The sequence below is a fragment of the Aquarana catesbeiana genome, linkage group LG01, assembly GCF_042186555.1.
Source record: "Aquarana catesbeiana isolate 2022-GZ linkage group LG01, ASM4218655v1, whole genome shotgun sequence".
Lineage (NCBI taxonomy): Eukaryota > Metazoa > Chordata > Amphibia > Anura > Ranidae > Aquarana > Aquarana catesbeiana.
In genome coordinates, this window is record NC_133324.1 from 574,260,161 (window position 1) to 574,279,994 (window position 19,834).

At 44.1% G+C, this 19,834-nt stretch overlaps 1 protein-coding gene and 1 pseudogene across 1 annotated transcript in view; both read left to right on the top strand.

The window, feature by feature from the left end:
- The window catches only part of GTF2E2 (general transcription factor IIE subunit 2), a 149,827-nt gene that overhangs the window by 111,299 nt on the left and 18,694 nt on the right, over positions 1–19,834 (top strand). The window contains exon 5 of the mRNA XM_073597671.1: positions 11,606–11,788. Within this exon, the coding sequence (XP_073453772.1) occupies positions 11,606–11,788 (183 nt within the window). The remainder of the gene's footprint in view (positions 1–11,605; positions 11,789–19,834) is intronic.
- LOC141124426 (U2 spliceosomal RNA) lies at positions 8,667–8,799 on the top strand (annotated as a pseudogene).

A 19,834-nucleotide genomic window follows, 5' to 3' on the forward strand; every position in this document is an offset into this window, starting at 1 on the left:
GATGGTGTACTGAGCTGTATGTGTGCTTCACTGTGTATACTGACATGAATGGACGGTGTACTGAGCTGTATGTGTGCTGCATTGTGTTTTCTGATATGTAAACAAATAATGCATTCTGTATGCAGGTCAACTAATCGGCTGACCAACTAATCGTTTGACAATTATTTATTTTTTTTGTTCAATTTTCATACAAAACCATATTTTCTTGTCTTATTCCCGTGGTCTTTCCTCTATTCTATATCCCTCATATTATCATTTCCCATTTTTTCCACATATTTCTTTGTTCTTTTAAGTTCAATCCAGCTTCTCCAAATTTCCCCCACTTTTACACCCTCCTCACAGAAACTAATTCTCAAATGCTCCATTTCATATCTGACTTCAATTTTCCTGATCCATTCTATAATTGAGGGGCATTCTTGTTCCTGCCAGTGTTGTGGAGTTCAACTTTAGCTGCATTCATTAAATGTGGTATGAGCTTATTTTTATACTGGTTTATTGGGATCTCTATACTATGGAATAGACAATACCATGGATCTTCAGGAACTTCTATATTCGTGATCCCCTTAATCAATGATAAGACTTCTTTCCAGTATGTTTTTTACTTTTGGGCCATCCCACTGTATGATTCCGAGGACCTGACAGCCTCACCAGCATTTTGTTGATTTTCCTGTTTGATACTTATGTGCTTTTCTGGGGTTATGTACTGTAGTAATATGACTGAACAACAGTGACTCCATCTTGCCGTAGCTATAAAGTTTATGTACCCTTATTTTAGGTCCAAAACTCATTTTCAAGTTTATTCTGTAAATTTAGTTTTCTGCTACATGTTGCAAGAGCATGCACAAACCTGCTTGCATAGGCATTAAAGAGTCATCTTATAATGTATAAATACAATGTGGTTTGGCCAGGCATTTGTAGTTCATTTCTATAGTATTTATATCTACTGCAGAGCTATGTACCATTTTTATTATTTTCCTTATTTGACACTCATTCACCCGTGACCCCAACTCCTATGACCATTTTTCGATGTATGGCAGTCTTTCAGTTCCATTTATCATCTCCAATATTTTATATATTTGTGAAATACCATGTGTAGTATTTTTAGAAGTACATATCTGTTCTAGTGGTAGTACATTTTTTCCGGACCGTATTTATTGTGATAACAAAGTGCTTTATCTGAAAATACCGCCATTGATCGACCACCATCAATTCTTTCTTGTGTTTTCAATCTTGTAGAGGGAGTATTTTCCATTACGTCCTTCAACTGTGCATTCCTATCCTTTATCCAGTCCCCATATGAATTCTGTTTCCCCGGTGAAAAATAACTTGTGTCCCTTAGTGGGATTAATTGTGAATTAAACTTCCACTTTGCTTTTTTATTGTATTTAAGTCCCATATGTTTCAGTGCCCAAGTCCCTGTATTGTGCAGGAATCCACACACTTTTACTCAACAGTGTTCCACTCATTGCTTTCTCTATTTGAACCCATCTTTTTTCCTTTGTGTCTGTTGTCCAATCTAATACCCGTGAAATTAAAACCAAATTATAGTATGCCTTAACAGCTGATGCTGCTAAGCCTCCTTAGTTTATTTTTACTTATTACTGAGAACTTTATTCTCTGGTTTTTATTCTGCTATATAAACTTTTGAAATGATTGTTTTTAGTATCTTAAAATGTGTTTGCGGAATAGAAATTGGAAGCATTTGGAATTTATACATAATTTTTGGTAATATTGTCATCTTTAACATACCCGTATTTATCGGCGTATAACACGCACATTCATTTTAAGAAGGAAGTTTCAGGAAGAAAAACTTAAATTTTAAATAAGGAACTTTGAAGCAAAATAAGGGTCAGTGCCCATCTGCAGCCTCACCATTGCCATCGATGCAGCCTGATCAATGCCCATCTGCAGCCTCGCCATTGCCATCAATGCAGCAGCCTCGCCATTGCCATCAATGCAGCAGCCTCGCCATTGCCATCAATGCAGCAGCCTCGCCATTGCCATCAATGCAGCAGCCTCGCCATTGCCATCAATGCAGCAGCCTCGCCATTGCCATCAATGCAGCAGCCTCGCCATTGCCATCAATGCAGCAGCCTCGCCATTGCCATCAATGCAGCAGCCTCGCCATTGCCATCAATGCAGCAGCCTCGCCATTGCCATCAATGCAGCAGCCTCGCCATTGCCATCAATGCAGCAGCCTCGCCATTGCCTTCAATGCAGCAGCCTCGCCAATGCCATCAGTGCAGACTGATCGATGCCCATCTGCAACCTAGAGGATACAGGGAGGGGGGTGGGACGAGCACCGACAGATTACATACAGTGAGAATCTCCTATGATAGACAGAACAGTAGTCCAATGGCAGCCCAGGAGACGGGACTTCTTATTACAGAGGCCACCAAGTAAACAGAAGATTCTCACTGTATGTAACCTGACGGCGCTCGTCCCACCCCCTCCCTGTCCCCTCCGAGGCAGCTAAAATTGAAGTATTGGCGTATAACACGCACGCGCTATTTGCACCCGATTTTCATGGTAAAAAAGTGAGTGTTATATGCCAATAAATACAGTATTCACTTGACCCATCCAAGAGAGCGGTCTTGTTGCTAAACCTTTTATTTCTGTCTTAATTTCTTTGAGGAGAGGAATATAGTTTGTTTGATACATTTTCCCCAATGTTGGTGTCAGTTTTATTCTAAAGTAGTTCAATTCTGCTGTTTTCCATATAAATGGTAATTCTCGTTTTAACTAATGTTGTTCTTGTTTACCCACATTTATATTCAAAATCTCTGATTTTACCAAGTTAATTTTTAGATTTGACAGTTCTCCATAGTTTTTCAGTAGTTTCATTAAATTTGGTAATGTCATCCTTGGGTTGGAGATGTAAACAGAACATTTCGAATCATTAATAGGGGCTCCAAGAATAGGACAAATAATAGTGGAGAGAGGGGACAAGCTTGTCTTGTTCTATTATGCATTTAAAATGGTGTGGATAGCGTTCCATTTATTTTCACCATTGCATTTGGGTGATTATACTATGTTCTAATCCAACTCATCATCCTTTGGCCAATACCTACTGCCTCTAATGTACTCATAAATCCCCAGTCTATCCTGTCAAATGTTTTTTCGGCATCTATTGACAGGAGAAGAGTTGGGGACTTGCTTCCACTGATTATATTTGGCAAAAAAAGGGGGGAGCGGAGCGATTACTCCATTATCTCTCCCCTCCCTTCCCGATACAAATCCTACCTGGTCTAGGTGTTTCAAATCCCTCATGTGGTCTTTCATACTCATTGCTAATATTTTAGCAAATAGGTTAGTATCTGTGTTTAATAATGCTACTGGTCTGTAACTGGAGCATAGAGTTGCATCTTTCCCTTATTTTGGTATAACGGTAATGGCGGCTAATAATGCTTCTCTTCGCATCTCAAAATATATTCCTAGTCATTTCATATATGCACATATTTTTGATGTTTATAATAATGGGTTGTAAACCCATCGGGACCTGGGCTTTTCCCCATTGCTGTTTCTTTAATGCCATATTAATCTCCTCTTCTGTTATCAGATTCTCTAGCACCTTTCGTTTTTCTTCTGAGATTTTAGATAGTTTAGCTTCTTTTAAATATTCCCTTATCCTCTCTCTTCTATTTATTTTCATTTCCTCAGGTCCCTTTTGATTTATAGCATAAAATGCGCTATAGTATTTTTGAAATGCTTCTGCTATCCTTTATTTTTCTCTATGAAGTTTATAGATTTTTTTTTTTTCTTTCTGAGCATTTTCTTCTTTTTTATTTTTTTTTTTTTTATTTATTTATTTTTACAAGTTGCTTTATTCAAATAAGGAAGTTCATACGATGTAATACACTTCAGATAATGTCATTACCATACAATACACATGGAACACCGGTTAAATAAACAGATACAACTTCTGTAAAGGACTTGTATACATTTCAACTACCTGTGTTCTGAGCAACTAGCTTAGTAGGTCATTTACTTAATCTAGGCGATCCTATAGGGCGCAAGGGGGCCCTCTGACCTTCATAAAATACAGTCTGAGATACCTGGACACTTCCACAACAAGCGTACACCTGTGGCAGGGAGGGGGAGAAAAGAACAGATGGCTGCTCCCAAAATTAGAAGGGAACCTCTCATCCCCACCACAACCCCGCGGTAGATTTCATATCAGCGTCCAGGGGTCACATACCTTGTCGTATTTCCACGCACACCCCCTGTTCGAATATGTCATCTTATATAATGGAAGTGCCTCATCCACCAACCTCTCCCAACCAGAGACAGTCGGCAGAGATGAGGAAACCCAGCTGAGTAAAATCACCCTTTTGGCGTAATATAAAAGGTATGCTATGAGCAATTTCGAGTGGTGCGTACGCTATTCGTCATCAGGAATCCCCAGTAAAGCCAGTGCTGGAGCAGGAGTCGGATTGATTTGCAGCCTGAGATTAGTTTCATCAAAAATAGCGTGCCAAAATGGCACTATGACAGGACAATCCCAAAACGTATGCATATATGTTCCTATGTGAAACATCCTCTGACGTCTCTTTGGGGTATAATACACCCTATGGAGAAACTTGACTTATATTAGTTTATCCCTGGATGAGACGACAAGCTTGGGACCATGTTCCAAACTTTGCTCCAAAGATTCCCTATCCAAGGATGGGACATCTACCTACCAGTACTCCCATAATTTGTCCATTTTGCCTGATTTTGTGCAAAGGAGCGCATCATAGAGAGTAGACAGGGGCTTCTCCACCGTCCCCGAGGCCAATAGCCTCTCAATAGGGTTTTCTATAATATTTGGAGGCTGGGGGAACTGAGCCCTAACTGCGTGACTCATTTGGTGATACCTAAAATAAATCCACCCCGAAGATTTTGATCAAAAAAGACTGTCGATTTCTTGGTCACCTGTATACCCAGGTATCTGAACTCCTCTACCTAATGAAGCGGAGCAGGAGTCATCAATTGGGAAGAGAATCGATTTGGACCAATTGATTTTGATGCCCGAGAACAGACCAAATTCGTCAAAGATCCGCAAAGCTGCTAGGAGGGACGGCCCGCAAGGCATCGTCCATGTACAGGGACATTTTCTCCTCTAGGCGTCCCACCCATAGGCTGAGGACCTCTGAGGATTCCCTAATTAAAATCGCCAATGGCTCGAGAGCGCCCGGATCATCATGGGGAATAGACAAGTTCAGGAAAAGGCTTCTTAGGTTGATGTCTGTTCCCTTACCCAGCATGAAGCCTGTTTGGTCAATGTTAACTAGGTCCTCTATAACAGTAGAGAGGCGGTTAGCCAGTACTTTTGCCAAAATGTTTGCGTCCACATTTAAAAGCGAAATTGGCCTCTATGATGCACAGTCTTGGGCATCTTTACCGGGTTTGGGAATTAGAAGAACAGCCTCCTCCAAGGATTCAGGAAGTCTGTTCAGAGAGGCCAGGTCTGAGAATAGAGTTGTGAGCTTAGTGGCAGCAATTCAGCGAAGTTGGAATAGAATTCTGTAGGGAGGCCGTCTGAGCCAGGTGTTTCCCCTGCCTGCAGTTACCCTATAGCGGCCTGAACTTCTTCCAGAGAGATGTCCCCCTCCAAACGTTCCCTGTCCGTTGTAGCTAAGGCTGGGAGTGTAACGGAGTCCAGGAAGTTCATTAGGTCGGTCAGGGAGTATGTAACCCTAGACTGGTACATTTCTTTAAAGAATATCATAAAGCGGTCGTTTATACTTTCCGGTGTCACATGAGGTGAACCGTCAACGTCCCTTACACTAACAATTTAAGTCGTGGGGTTTTGTGTCTTAGCCAAGCAGGCCAGCAGGCGGCCATTTTTGTCCCCATATTCAAAAAATCTCTGCTGGGTATAAAACATGACCTTTTTGGTATTTTCAACCCGCTGGAGGGAGAGCTGCCTAAGAGCTTGCTGTCAGGATTTGTACTTGTCTGAGGTTGGGGACAGCACAAACTCTGCCTCCCTCACCGCCGCCCCCTCCTCCAGTTGGTCTAGTAATTTGGAGGATTCCCGTTGCAACTTTGCAATTCGGGAGATGTAAGCTCCCCTAACCCAGGCCTTGAACGAGTCCCACTTCAACAGGGGGGAAGTAGTATCACTATTCAAATTCCAATATGTGACCAGTGACTGTCATCGGCTCCTGCAACCGATCATCTGATGCCCATAACCCCGAGAGTCGCCAGAGTTTATTGTTAGAAGATGCAGAGATAGAGATGGACAAACTAAGTGGGGCATGATCCGACACCCCGCGAGGGAGCACACGTACCTCCACGACCCAAGGAAGGGCCGTCTGTGAAGTATAGGCCAGATCCAGTCGTGACAATGTCTTATAAGAGCTCGAATGGCACGTATCCTCCCTAGCGTCCGGATGCAGACATACATCAGTAAGGGCATACGTGGAGGCCTATTGTGTCAGGGCGGACTCCCCCTTAGTAACCCCCTGCAGCCTATCCATCCCCGCACAGGGAACCATGTTAAAATCCTCCAACATAAAAATTGCCGGGGTATCATACTTCAGGGCTACTTGCATTACTTTGTTTAGAGTAGAGACCTATGCAGGAGGTGGCAGATACAGACCCACTAATACCATATTCCTTCCATAAAGACATGAATTAATTACAATATACCTCCCAGCCGGATCCATGCGCACCTCCAGAACCTGAAGGGGCAGGGACCTCCGTATAAGAATACTGACTCCTCTGGCATACGTGGAGTATGTGGCATGGTAATGCAACCCAACCCAAGGCCGGCGGAGTCCCTTAACCCTTGAGCCCTGGTGGTGCGTCTCCTGTAGTATGCAAACATGTGGGTTATATTTCTGGAGATATTTAAACGCCAATGAGAGCTTCACTGCCGAAATTAAGACCCCTCACATTGCAGGAAATAATATTAATGTGTGACATATTCAGTTAGGTATAAAATGTGAACCCAAGTAACACATAGCATAAGACAGATATACCATCGGGCCTGGGCTGCTTTGAAGATGGTGGCATAGATAAGGAGAAGCGGGCATTGGTACCTGGCCCAGTGACAGATTGCACAGCATGACATTGTGATCAGCATAAAGCACCAAACATACTAAGTAAAGAAAAGTAAAACAAAACTGGTCAAAACTCCCCAACTTCTCCCCCCCCCAACACGAGAACAATCCTCCCCCCACCCTGCATCCCCATCCCGGTCATGGAGTGCATACATCCCCAAACAGACATGTCCCTTAAGTCAGATTCATAGAACAGAGGGATGTGACAAAGATGGTTCTATGTGCAGGCCAATCTCCAACAATGCACTGGAGATGCTGGATATCAATAAAGCAGCATGTAACAATGCATATGAAAAAAAATTGTTCTCCACAGCAGTACAGAAATATATGATCTGATAGGAGCCGAGGGCAACAGCACGCCACTGGGCCCCCAACCATCAGTGACTGTATATCCTCAGGGAGCAACTACAGTTGAATACTGTACTAAAACTCCTGCAAGCAGGGGCACAAACCTTGAAATGTTACAGTACCTGAGCAACGCATGGGCTCCAAACTTCAAAAGGCGAGTAGGCCCCCCAGCAACAACCAGGCATTAGATCTCATCACAGGGAGCATACAGCCAAGAAATTAACAGGCAGCAACAACCAGGCATTAGATCTCATCACAGGGAGCATACAGCCAAGAAATTAACAGGCAGGTCATTGACCACAATGAGAGAAGAAGAGAGAGGGCTTCCGTCCCCCCACCAGGATCCCCCTGTCTTCCACGGTCAGCGATGGGGGGGCAGGGTGTCAATCCAGGAGGAAGCTTCCCGCGGAGATGTAAAAAACGGACCGTCTCACCATCTTGGACCCGAAGACGTGCTGGAAATAGGATGTTGTACCTTATGTTACGAGCCCATAACGCCGCCTTCAAATGAACCACCGGATCAAATGAACCACCGGATCAAATGATTTCCTCAATTTCTGGGTCTCTATAGAGTAGTCCAGGAAGATGAGCAACTTGTTATTCTGGAACTGTAAATCGCCTTGTGCTCTTGCTGCCCTCAGCACCTTATCCCTGTCGCGAAAGTTAAGAAGGCGAAGGATGAAAGTGCGGGGGGGGGGGAATCCCACAGGGCCCGGCCTGGGTGGAACACGATGCGCCCTCTCAACTGCGTAATAAGGAGAGAAGTGAGCATTAGGTAGCAAGTTGCACAGAAGATCCTCCACAAACACCGTGGGATTGGGGCCCTCCACACCTTCCGCCGTGCCCACAATGCGCACGTGATTCCTCCTATTGCGATTTTCGGCATCGTCCATTTTATATTCCAACGCCTTCATTTTATTCTGGATGGTGCGGAGGGTAGAGGAATGCTTCCCCACCCTATCCTCAGCTGCCCCCACGCGCTGCTCTGTTTCTGAGACCCGAGAGCGGAGCTTGTCGATGTCCTGTCTCACAAGACCCATCTCCAGCTGCACCGCTTCTATTTTAGTCGTGAGGGCAGCCTGACACGCGGCAATCGTCGTCATTATATCCGCCACATAGCCTGGCGGCTGCGGGGTTTCGTCTGCCATGTCCGTCTGGGACGCCATATTGCTGCACCTGCCGCCATGAGGCAGCACACAGGCCGAAGGAGGTAGAGGCTGGGTCTCCTCGATCAGCGGGAAGCGGAGCTGTTTACCTCTGCCAGGGGTTCCTTCTTTTCGGCCTTTTGGCTAAGATCAAGTGTAGTATCTGTTCTTATCAGTTTCCAGGAGGTGGCGCTTGCTTCCGTCCCTGATCCATGGCGAGATGGAGATGGGATGGCGGTTGCTATGCAAAACCTGCTGGAGTAAAGGTGACCTGGAGCGGTTTGTAGCCGAAAGGGAAGCCTTCTGATGGGGATGGAGAATCACGGGGTCTGATCCGGAGGGTCGGGACCCTGGCCTTCTGGCCTGGATTGGGGCAGCACTAGCTCCAGACAGTTATTCGGGAGAGAACGCTGGCTCCCCTTTCTCCCACCGGGGGAGCGGCCAGTATTTCCCGAATGTAATTAGGTAGGAGGGACGGAACGACGGTGAGGCCTGATGGTAAAGGGCTCTCACCAAGTTTCCAGAACTCCATGCCTTCCTGCCTGGGGTGGGGGCTGCTGTGGTCTGGGCTGGTGGCCAGGGTTGGTCTTGAAAGCCTATGGATTATGTGCCCCTGGAGTGGCAGTCCAGGGGTACCATAAAATCACTGTGAGTGGCAGTCACTTTGATTTGAGGCACCACGGTCACTGCACCATAAAACACGCTTTTTTAGCACCTGCCTCTTGGGCCGGGCCTTTTGGCTGGGACCAGAGGAATTTTTTATTCCTGGCCGGAGGGCCTGGTCATTGTTTTACACAAGGGCCACCTTTTTCACTCTCCTCTCCACTATCCCTTCCCCACTTTCTTTTATTTGTTTTATTTTGATTGAATCCTATGTTTTGTCACGTCTTGTACACGTTTGTCTCACTGTGTGAGTAAGGACGGGTCCTCAGGCCAGCCCTGAAAGTCTTGGGAAGGGGTGGACATGGCCTTCTGGCTTAGTTCGCCCTATCTCATGGGGTCTCCCTTCGGGGGAGCCCCACCTAGTACTTGGGTGGGTTCTGTTTTGGCAGACCCTCCAGAGAACGTGGTCTGTCTGGTTTCGGCCAGTTAGACCATTGTAAAGTACCTTTGTCCCCGTCTGGAGCCTAACGCCCCGGGGGATCAGGGAATTGGCACGTCTGTGTACCCGTTGCACTTTTTTGTGACCACTCTTTATGTGTGTGCACATTTTTGTTGGCACCGGGTGAAGTTTTTTGGGTGTGTTATGCCCGCCATAGGCTTTCAATCTTAAAAAAAAAAAAAAAAAAAAAAAAAAGGGGTTCCTTTTCCCGAGCGCCATCTCATCAGGGCCAGTCACAGTCCCGGGCAGCAGTGTATTTCTCACCGGGAAACGGATAAAAGGCAAGTTAGCCAGCAGAGCTCCGTACTGTGTGGCCGCTCAGGTCGCCATCCTGGACACGCCCCCCCTTTCTGAGCATTTTCACTAGGTATTTCCCTGATTTTTATTTCCCCATTGGTACCTTTCCTTTGCTATTCTATGAAATACTTGTCTAGTTAGTTTCTTGTTCCATTAGCTCTTTTAACCACATCAATACTGGGCACTTTCCTTCCCAGACCAATTTTCAGCTTTCAGCGCTCTTGCATTTTCAGTGACAATTGCGCGTTCATGCAATGCTGTACCCAAATGAAATTTTTATCATTTTGTTCACACAAATAGAGCTTTCTTTTGGTGGTATTTATTCACGACTCCATTTTTTATTTTTTGTGATATAAGCGGAAAAAGAGCGGGAATTTGGAAAAAAAAAAACAATATTTTCTTCTTTCTATTTTAAAAGAAATCCAATAAAATCGAATTTTGTCATAAATTTAAGCCAAAATGTATTCTGCTACATGTTTTTGGTAAAAAAAATCCTGTTCAGTGTATAATAATTGGTTCGTGTGATCACGGACAGATGTACGCAAATGATCATGTACAGATGTGCGCATGTGATCATGGACATGTGAGTGCAGATAATCATTGGGACATGTGATTTTACTGTTACATATGTGGGGGACAGGTGTTTTTACTATGTGGGGACATATGTTTTGGGGACATGTGTGTTTACTTTGTGTGTTTACACTGTGGGGACACTATCTTATTTTTATTTATTTATCTCAGGTACTTATATAGCGCCGTCAATTTACGTAGAGCTTTACATATACATTATACATTCACATCAGTCCCTACACCCTCAAGGAGCTTACAATCTAAGGTCCCTAACTCACATTCATACATACTAGGGCCAATTTAGACAGGATCCAATTAACCTACCAGCATGTCTTTGGAGTGTGGGAGGAAACCGGAGTACCCGGAGGAAACCCACGCAGACACAGGGAGAACATGCAAACTCCAGGCAGGTAGTGTCATGGTCGGGATTCGAACCAGCGACCCTTCTTACTGCTAGGCGAGAGTGCTACCCACTACACCATTGTGCCGCCCCTAACTAGACTGGTGATCAGTGAGTAAAAAGCTGTAAAAAAACAGCTCATACTCACTGATCACCAGCCGGCTGCAGCGATCTGCTCTCCTCACTGACAACTTCTGTGTCAGAAGTTGTCAGCAACTGGCTCTGTATTTACATCACATGACGGCTGTGATTGGACACGGCTGTTATGTGATCAGGAGGGCCAATCACAGAGCCCTCCTGCCGATCGGAGATGCGCCGTGTCTGGGTGACACGAACGCATCGGGCGCGCATAATCCCGCTCCTTCTGAGGGACGTTCCTGGACGTCCACTCGGAAGCAGAGAGCGCCCACCCGGCCGTTTATGTACAGTGGCCGGGTGGGAAGTAGTTAACATATCTCTTTTTATCACGAAAGCGCGTTGGACCTCAGTTGACAACTATTTTCCTAATCCGTTATGTCGTTTAGTTGTTTCAGCCCTAATTCACTTCACATATAAATGTGTAAAACCTACGTTTTAATAGAAATCAATTTATTTTTATATGGCAAATACCAATAGCAAATTTAATGCATTTTGGGATCATGTTATTATTGATTAAAATATTCTTTTATTTAAGATCTTGTTTTACTCATTTCAGGCTCTTGCGAATAACCCTAAGATTGAAGTTATTGATGGAAAATATGGTTTCAAGCCCAAGTATAATTTAAAAGACAAGAGGGCTCTTCTGAGACTGTTGGACAAGCATGATCAGAGGGGATTGGGGGGAATCTTACTAGACGATATAGAAGAAGGACTTCCCAACTCACAAAAGGCAATTAAGGTATTTGCTTTATTTGTTTTCTCCTTTACTTGAAAGGGACATGTCAAACAAAAATGTAACAATTTGTTTACCGTCTGTGCATTTTGAAGAACTCTGGGTGACATGTGCCAACATCATGCTTTAGGTATTTATAAGAAGTTATAGGCTCCTTTTCATCTGCTTCTTAATCAGTACAAGAGTTGCTAATGGGGAAGGAAGTGGTCCATTAAAGTCTGTCCTGAGAGTCGCTTGAAAAGAAAAGAGGGATGGGAGTAAGTCTATGAATTTCTGAAAGATTTGAATTGAGGGTTCATATTACAAACTTGGCCTTGCTCCCACGGATCCACCTTCTGCGTCTTTTGTGTGCTTAAAACAAATTGGCCAGCAGTTGATATCTGCAAGATATACAGGAAATGGACAAGAGTACAGAAATGCTGCATAACACCCTGTTGTCAGACCATTGATTTCACCAACAATCTTCCTATAAGATTTACATGTGTATTCACTGTGTTTTTATGTACGTTATTTACGTGTAAGCCTCCCTTTTGTGGACACCCAAAAGCCCTGAAGCTGCTGCTGGGCACCGCCATCTTGGATGTGATATCGGCAGACTCCAAGCTCGCTCAAGTGACACTCTATAGTTTTCCCCTTCACTGTTTCCCTGGCTGTTAAATAAAAAGTTATAAAGAGAGCTTTGGGGAGGGGTGAAATTGCTTGGCTATCACAGATAGTTGGATGCTCCCAGAAGAGGAAAGAACTATGACATGCCAGAAGGGCAGGGACTGTGCTAGGTATTTGACTTTATCTGCAGTAGTCAAATTTTCTAGCAAGTTCATGGCACATTGCATTGTCCATAAAAAAAGTTTATTGAAAGGAAAAGCATTAACAGTAGAAAAGTGAATATTTAGAGCCCATTCACACAGGGGCAACACGACTTCCAGCACGACTTTGGGAGGCAACTTGGACACGACTTGAGTATGAATCACAGCACGACTTGGGGCAACTTACAACACAACTTGAAGTCGCCTCCAGGACAGGGAACTTTACAAGTGGCCAATCAGAGCTTATCAGCTGTGTGTGAGAAGGAGGGGGCTGGCTGTTTAGTGGAGGAAATTACTTTCTGTTTCTTTTCTGCTTCCTGTAAAGTTGCCTCAGTATGAACAGTGATCAGACTTGGAGGCAACTTCCATTGAAATCAATGGGTACAAGTTGCCTTCAAGTCGGATTGAAGTAGTACAGGAACCTTTTCTGAAGTCGGAGCGACTGCAGTAGTGTGCATTAAGACAGATCCATTCACTTACATTGATTTTTTCGTGTAGGGCGACTTGGGGCGACTTGAAGTCGGATCCAAAGTTGCCCCTGTGTGAATGGGCTCTTAGGTTCATTGCAAGTTACTATTATGTGTCAACATTTTAAGCAGTTGTCACTTTGATATGTGATTTTATATAGCCATATGAAACTGCTAATGGAGTTTTAAAGAATTCAACTAGTCAGTTCTAGAACTGCAGGTGTAGTGCCAAAGAAACTGCAAAATCTGAGGTTTTAATGCTAACCTTGTCAAAAATTCTAGCACATGGCAAGGCCAGACTTGCTGTTTGGAAGCTGAACAGTGGGAACCTTGAGTGGAGAGTGTGAACAAATTTTGCTTTTGACTGCTGGTGATTGCTGTATTGCATTTTTATGTTTTCTTTGGGGTTTTTCTTTGCAGCTTTTTTAACACCTTTTCTGTCACTTTTTAAACAGCCTTTTTTTTTCTTTCCTTCCTTCTGCCTACTAATTAAGGGGAGTGGTTAATTGGTCACAGGTGCTTGAGGCCTATATAACTTTCTGTAGAACTCATTTTGAGCCTGCTCATCTTTGAGCTTGCCACCTTTTTGCTTGCTGGAACTTAGACCAAGTGGAACTGGACTAAGTGGTGAGTTAAAAATCAGATTTGAAAACAGGAGATTATAACAGGAGTAATCAAACCTGTAAGTAGCATCTGAAATGTCCTGTTAGTAATATTATTATTGAAACTGTAGGGGTGACCGTAGACACGGACAAGCCCTGCAAGTTTCAGATTTCATGGGAGATTGAGCAGAGCAGTCATAACCCGTTATTAAAAAAAAAACAAAAAAAAAACTAACTGACTATGTTTAGCGGGGACGCTGTGTATTGTGGAGTAACTGTTTTTGTTAAATATTGTGAGTACCTGTGTAGTGTGAGTACACGTGGGCTGCGAGTACCTGTGTATTATATTGTCCAGTACTAGTGTCAGGAAGCTAGTTGTTAGGTAATTTGGACAGGGTTTAATCCTCATTAAATTAGTAGGTATGATGCCGGCGGGTGTGAAGATGTGACTCAGTGTACATCTTGCGACATGTATGCGTTCCTTGATCATCTGATCGAGGGCGAATACTGCTGTGCAAATTGTAAGAACATTGTTTCCCTGGAAGCCCAGGTTCTGAATCTAGGGAAGCAACTATTGGCACTGAGAAGACCCTCCATACTAAAGGAGAGCCGGTAACGTACCCGGCATGTGCCGGCAGGGGTCAGCACAGAGGTGGGTGGAGACAGAGGTGCAGGCACTAGAAACGAGTAGATGGGTGACAGGAAGGATAGAGGGGGAAGTGCCAGGGAGGCAGATCCTGGGCTGTGGAGCATCCCAATAAGTACGCTCTATTGAGTAACATTGATGAAACCGTTCAGGGACCAGCACTGCTGGAGCTGAGGGACTCTCCTAGCTGCCAGGGGAAAAACCCCTCCAGTGAGAGTGGGAGGGAAGGGAAGGGAAAGGATAGACAGATTCTGATGGTAGGGGACTCAATTCTTAGAAACACAGAGAGGGCAATCTGACAAAGACCTGAAGCGCCAAACTGTATGCTATCTAATGGGCGATGGGGTTCGTCACATCACGGATCTGGTGGACAGATTACTGGGAGGGGCTGGGGAAGACCTGGCTGCCATGGTAAACGTTGGCACCAATGACAGTCGGAGGCAGATGGAGTGTCCTAAAGAACAATTTTAGGGACTTCGGAGCTAAATTGAAGAAAAGGACCTCCAAGGTAGTATTTTCAGGAATACTACAGGTACCTCGAGCCACACCAGAAAGGCAGAGGGAGATTAGGGAAGTAAACAAGTGGCTGAGGTGCTGGTGTAGTAAGGAGGGGTTTGGGTTCCTGGAGAACTGGGCCGACTTTTCAGTCGGTCGTAGTTCTATAGAAGGGATGGACTGCACCTGAGGAGGGTGCATATCTGCTGGGAGTGAAGATGGCCGAAAAGTTAGAGGGGTTTTTAAACTATGCGACGGGGGGGGGGTCCAAATGTAGAGATAGTCAGTCATTATGAACATATTCCAGAGGGTAGTATTGGGGGCATTAGTGGAAGATTGACTAAAGCACATAACCCCGAGGTAAGTATAGTAATAAGTCCTATTTGCAATCTCGGAACACCCAATAAGAGGACCGATTGCGACCGGTCTAAACGACGTGGCATGTTCACCAATGCCAGGAGCCTGGCGGACAAGATGGGTGAACTAGAGATACTGTTGTATGAGGAGGATTTTGATTTTGTGTGAATTTCAGAGACCTGGTTCAACAGCTCTCATGATTGGCTGGCAACCATTCAAGGGTATTCCCTTTATCACAGGGATAGAGTGGGTGAAAAGGGGGGAGGGGTATGCCTATATATCAAGAATAATGTACAAGTGAATGTGAGAGATGACATCAATAAGGGAGCTAGGGAGGAGGTGGAATCCCTAATGGGTGGAGCTCCAAAGGGATGAAGCTAAGGGGAAAATAATACTGGGAGTATGCTATAGGCCCCCTAACCTGAGGGAGGAGGGTAAGACTGACATCCTATCACAATTTGGATTGGTAGCAAGGATGGGAAGTGTTCTCATAATGGGGGATTTTAATTATCCAGACATAGACTGGGGGGAGGGAACCACGCATTCGTCTAAGGCTCGCCAGTTCCTAAATGTCTTGCAGGATAATTTCATGGGTCAGATGGTAGACGCACCAACTAGAAACAAGGCGTTACTAGATCTACCGATTACCAACAATACAGACCCGATCACGAATGTGGAAATACGGGAGAATTCAGGAAACTGCAATCACAGGTCAATTGGCTTCAAAGTAAATCACACAAATAGGAAACACAAGGGGAACACAAAGACACTGAATTTCAAAAGAGCCAACTTCCCTAAACTACGAACATTGCTAGAAGATATAAATTGGGATAAAATTTTAGAAACAAAGAACACGGAGGAGAGATGGGTTTGCTTAAGCATATTAAATAAGGGCATTAGCCAGTGCATCCCATTGGGAAATAAATTTAAAAGAGTGAACAAAAGTGCTGGATGGCTTAGCTCTAAAGTAAAAATGCATGTAAAAGCAAAGTAGAAGACCTTCAAAAAATACAAAGCTGAGGGATCATCATCAGCATTCAGACTTTACAAAGAATGCAACAAGATATGTAAGGGTGCAATTAGGGTGGCTAAGATAGAACACGAAAGAGACACACAGCGCAGGAGAGCAAAAAAAAAAAAATCCCAAGAAATTCTTTAAGTATATAAACAGTAAAAAAGGAGGACAGACCATATTGGCTCCATAAAGAATGAGGATGGACACCTGGTTACAAAGGATGGGGAGATGGCAAAGGTATTAAATTTATTCTTTTCCTCAGTCTCCACGAGGGAATCCGGGGGCTTCAGTAACCAAACCTGCAGTGTTTGTCCTCATGACACATCGCAGGAAGCACCCTCATGGCTAACAGAGGACAGAATTAGAAATAGACTTGGGAAACTTAACATTAATAAATCACTGGGACCAGATGGTATGCAGTCATGTAATTGCCAGACCATTGTTCCTAATTTTTACTGACAGTCTACTGACTGGAATGGTACCAGCTGATTGGAGAAAAGGCAATGTAGCACCAATATTTAAAAAAGGGACAAAATACATCCCTGGGAATTACAGACCAGTTAGCCTAACATCAATAGTATGCAAGCTCTTTGAGGGGATAAGGGACTATATACAAGATTTTAGTAATGAAAACTGTATTAGCAGTAATCAGCATGGTTTCATGAGAAATTGTTCTTGCCAAACCAATCTATTAACCTATGAGGAGGTGAGCTGCCATCTAGATAAAGGAAGGCTCATAGACGTGGTGTATCTGGATTTTGCAAAAGCATTTGACACAGTTCCCCATAAACCTTTACTGTACAAAGTAAGGTCTGTTGGCATGGACCATAGGGTGAGTACATGGATTGAAAACTGGCTACAAGGGAGAGTTCAGAGGGTGGTGATAAATGGGGAATACTCGGAATGGTCAGGGGTGGGAAGTGGGGTCCCCCAGGGTTCTGTGCTGGGACCAATCCTGTTTAACTTGTTCATAAACAACCTGGAGGATGGGGTAAACAGTTCAATCTCTGTATTTGCGGACGACACTAAGCTAAGCAGGGTAGTAACGTCTCCGCAGGATGTGGAAACCTTGCAAGAAGATCTGAACAAATTAATGGGGTGGGCAACTACATGGCAAAAGAGGTTTAATGTAGAAAAATGTAAAATAATTTATTTGGGTGGTAAAAAAATGTGAAGACAATCTACTCACTAGGGGGTAAACCTCCGGGGGAATCTAGGATGGAAAAGGACCTTGGGGGGCCCAGTAGATGTTAGGCTCAGCAATGGCATGCAATGCCAAGCTGCTGATAACAAAGCAAACACAACATTGGCATGCATTAAAAATAGGATTAACTCCAGGGATAAAAAAAATTGACTAAGGTCCGATCTTCCAGCAGAGGTCTGAATCACATGTTTGTCCACACATCAAAAATAGAAAACCCAGAATTGCCGCTCTAAAATAGGAGGTGATAAAACCAAAATACAAATTCTATATATAGTGATAAGTCCATGAGAACATCTAAAACATTAATGTTCAAATCCGCAAAGAAATTCAGCATAAAGTTCTTAAATATTCGTGTCTATGATGATAAACGATTGAACACCAAAAGTGCACCTTCCACCGTGAAAAAAGGCTGTGCCCTTACCAGATGACTAGACTCCACGTTACAGGAGCCTAGCAAAGCGTGGATTGTAATACACACCATCCATCCTTTGGATACAAATAAGGATGATGGAAGTATCAACACAGGTGGCTGTTCTGTTTCTCGCTCCCAAGTATGATAAAAGAAAGGAGAACGCCAACATAGCATAAAACCATGATGGCTTATTGAGGTAGCATAAGTCCAAACAGACAGATAAAAAAGTTTCCAAGGTAAAAAAACTATCTGCAATCTCACAGGAACTAGCGTGGTGAGAATTGGCATAGACTCCCACCCTACTAGTTTTGTCATAACTGACACCCCTGATTAAGAATTTTATGTTGAATTTCTTCACAGATTTGAACATTTAATATTTTAGGTGTTCTCATGGACTTGTCACTGTATATATCATTTGTATTTTGGTTTTACCACCTATTTTAGTGTGGCAATTCTGGGTTTTCTATTTTTTATGCACAAATGTTCTGTTGTGTAATTGCCAGCTGCTGTTTTGATTATTTTGTATTTCACCTGCGCAATTTCTATCCACATTTTTTACTTGTCCACACATCACAGCCCCCCTCTCCTCTTATACCACAATACCATTCTTACATCAGTATTCTCTGCCTCTTCACAGTAGTGTTTTGAACCCCTTTTCACATCGCCCCCCACACAGTACCATCCAAGCAGTGTCCTTTGCCCCTCTCATATCACCTCCTCCCCCATAGAAATGTCCTCTGTCCCTCTTGCATCACCCCCCGCAGTAATGTCTTCCTTTGCCCCCTTCACATTACCCCCTTAACAACACCACTGCCCTCCTACACCCCCCCCATCTGTGCTCTCTGTCCTTTTACATCACCTTCTGTGGGGAGCACAGCAGTACTCACTGGCCCTTTACATCACCCACACACACACACACACACACACACACACACACACACACACACACACACACACACACACACACGAGATCTCTGCCCATTTACATCAGCCCCCTTTACACACACGCGCACACTCTTGCATGCTCTGCCCCCTTACATCACCCCCACCCCCCCACCCCCACTTACCAAAGTAGACCTCTCTGTATGTTCACATCAGGCGGGGGCTGCCAAAGTTAACTTTGCATATTAAGAAGCTGGTGATTGGTTGCTAGGACTGCTATGTGTCCTAGCAACTATTCATCTGCTAGTTAATACACAAAGTTACTTGCTCCCGCCCTCCATGCAGTGCTACTGTGCTTCTCGCTCTTGTTGTTTTTTGATTAAAAAAAAAAAAAGTTTATTGAGCATATAAAAATATTTGAACAGACGTGTAGACAGTGCAACAGGCACTACAGTTACGAATCAATCCAATTGATGTACATAAAAGTATAGTATAATATGTTTTAATAGGGGAGCTTGCTTGATACGTTCTGCATGGCAATGTAGAATTATGCGAATAATGGGGGAGAGTGCTGAGGAACTTGACTAGAGGCAGTGAGATTATTACGAAGATTTATGTCTCGTCCTCAGCATCACAAGTGGAAGAGTCCTCCAACCATCGATCCCAAACCTTGTGGTATTTATTGGGGCAACCCCTATATATGTAAAGTAGTTTTTTATATGGGAGGGTGCTATCAACTGCTCTAATCCATTGTTGTAGAGTGGGGGGGGGGGATCCCCTCATCCATTTCTTAGCTATCTGTAATCTGGCAAGGAACAGTGTTTCCTGTAGAAAGGTATTGACGTACTTCTCACCTTCAGAGAGTGAGAGGAGTCCCAACACACATTGGCGGGGGCATAGGGATAGCGGGGAGCCCATTCGGTCATGTTGGAACTGGACCACTTGAGTCCAGAATCCCTGTATAGACGGCAAGTCCAAAGCAAGTGGTAGAAGGAGGCGTCAGGGTGACTACAGCTAGGGCATTTAGGGTCCGGTTCAGGTCTGTATTTTTGTATGCGGCAAGATGTTAAATATGATCTGTGGAGAATGTAGAGGTGAGTGAGGCGGTCAGAGAGTTTTGGAGATACAGTTTTACAGTTTGTGAGGGCCTCCTCCCAGTCCTCCCC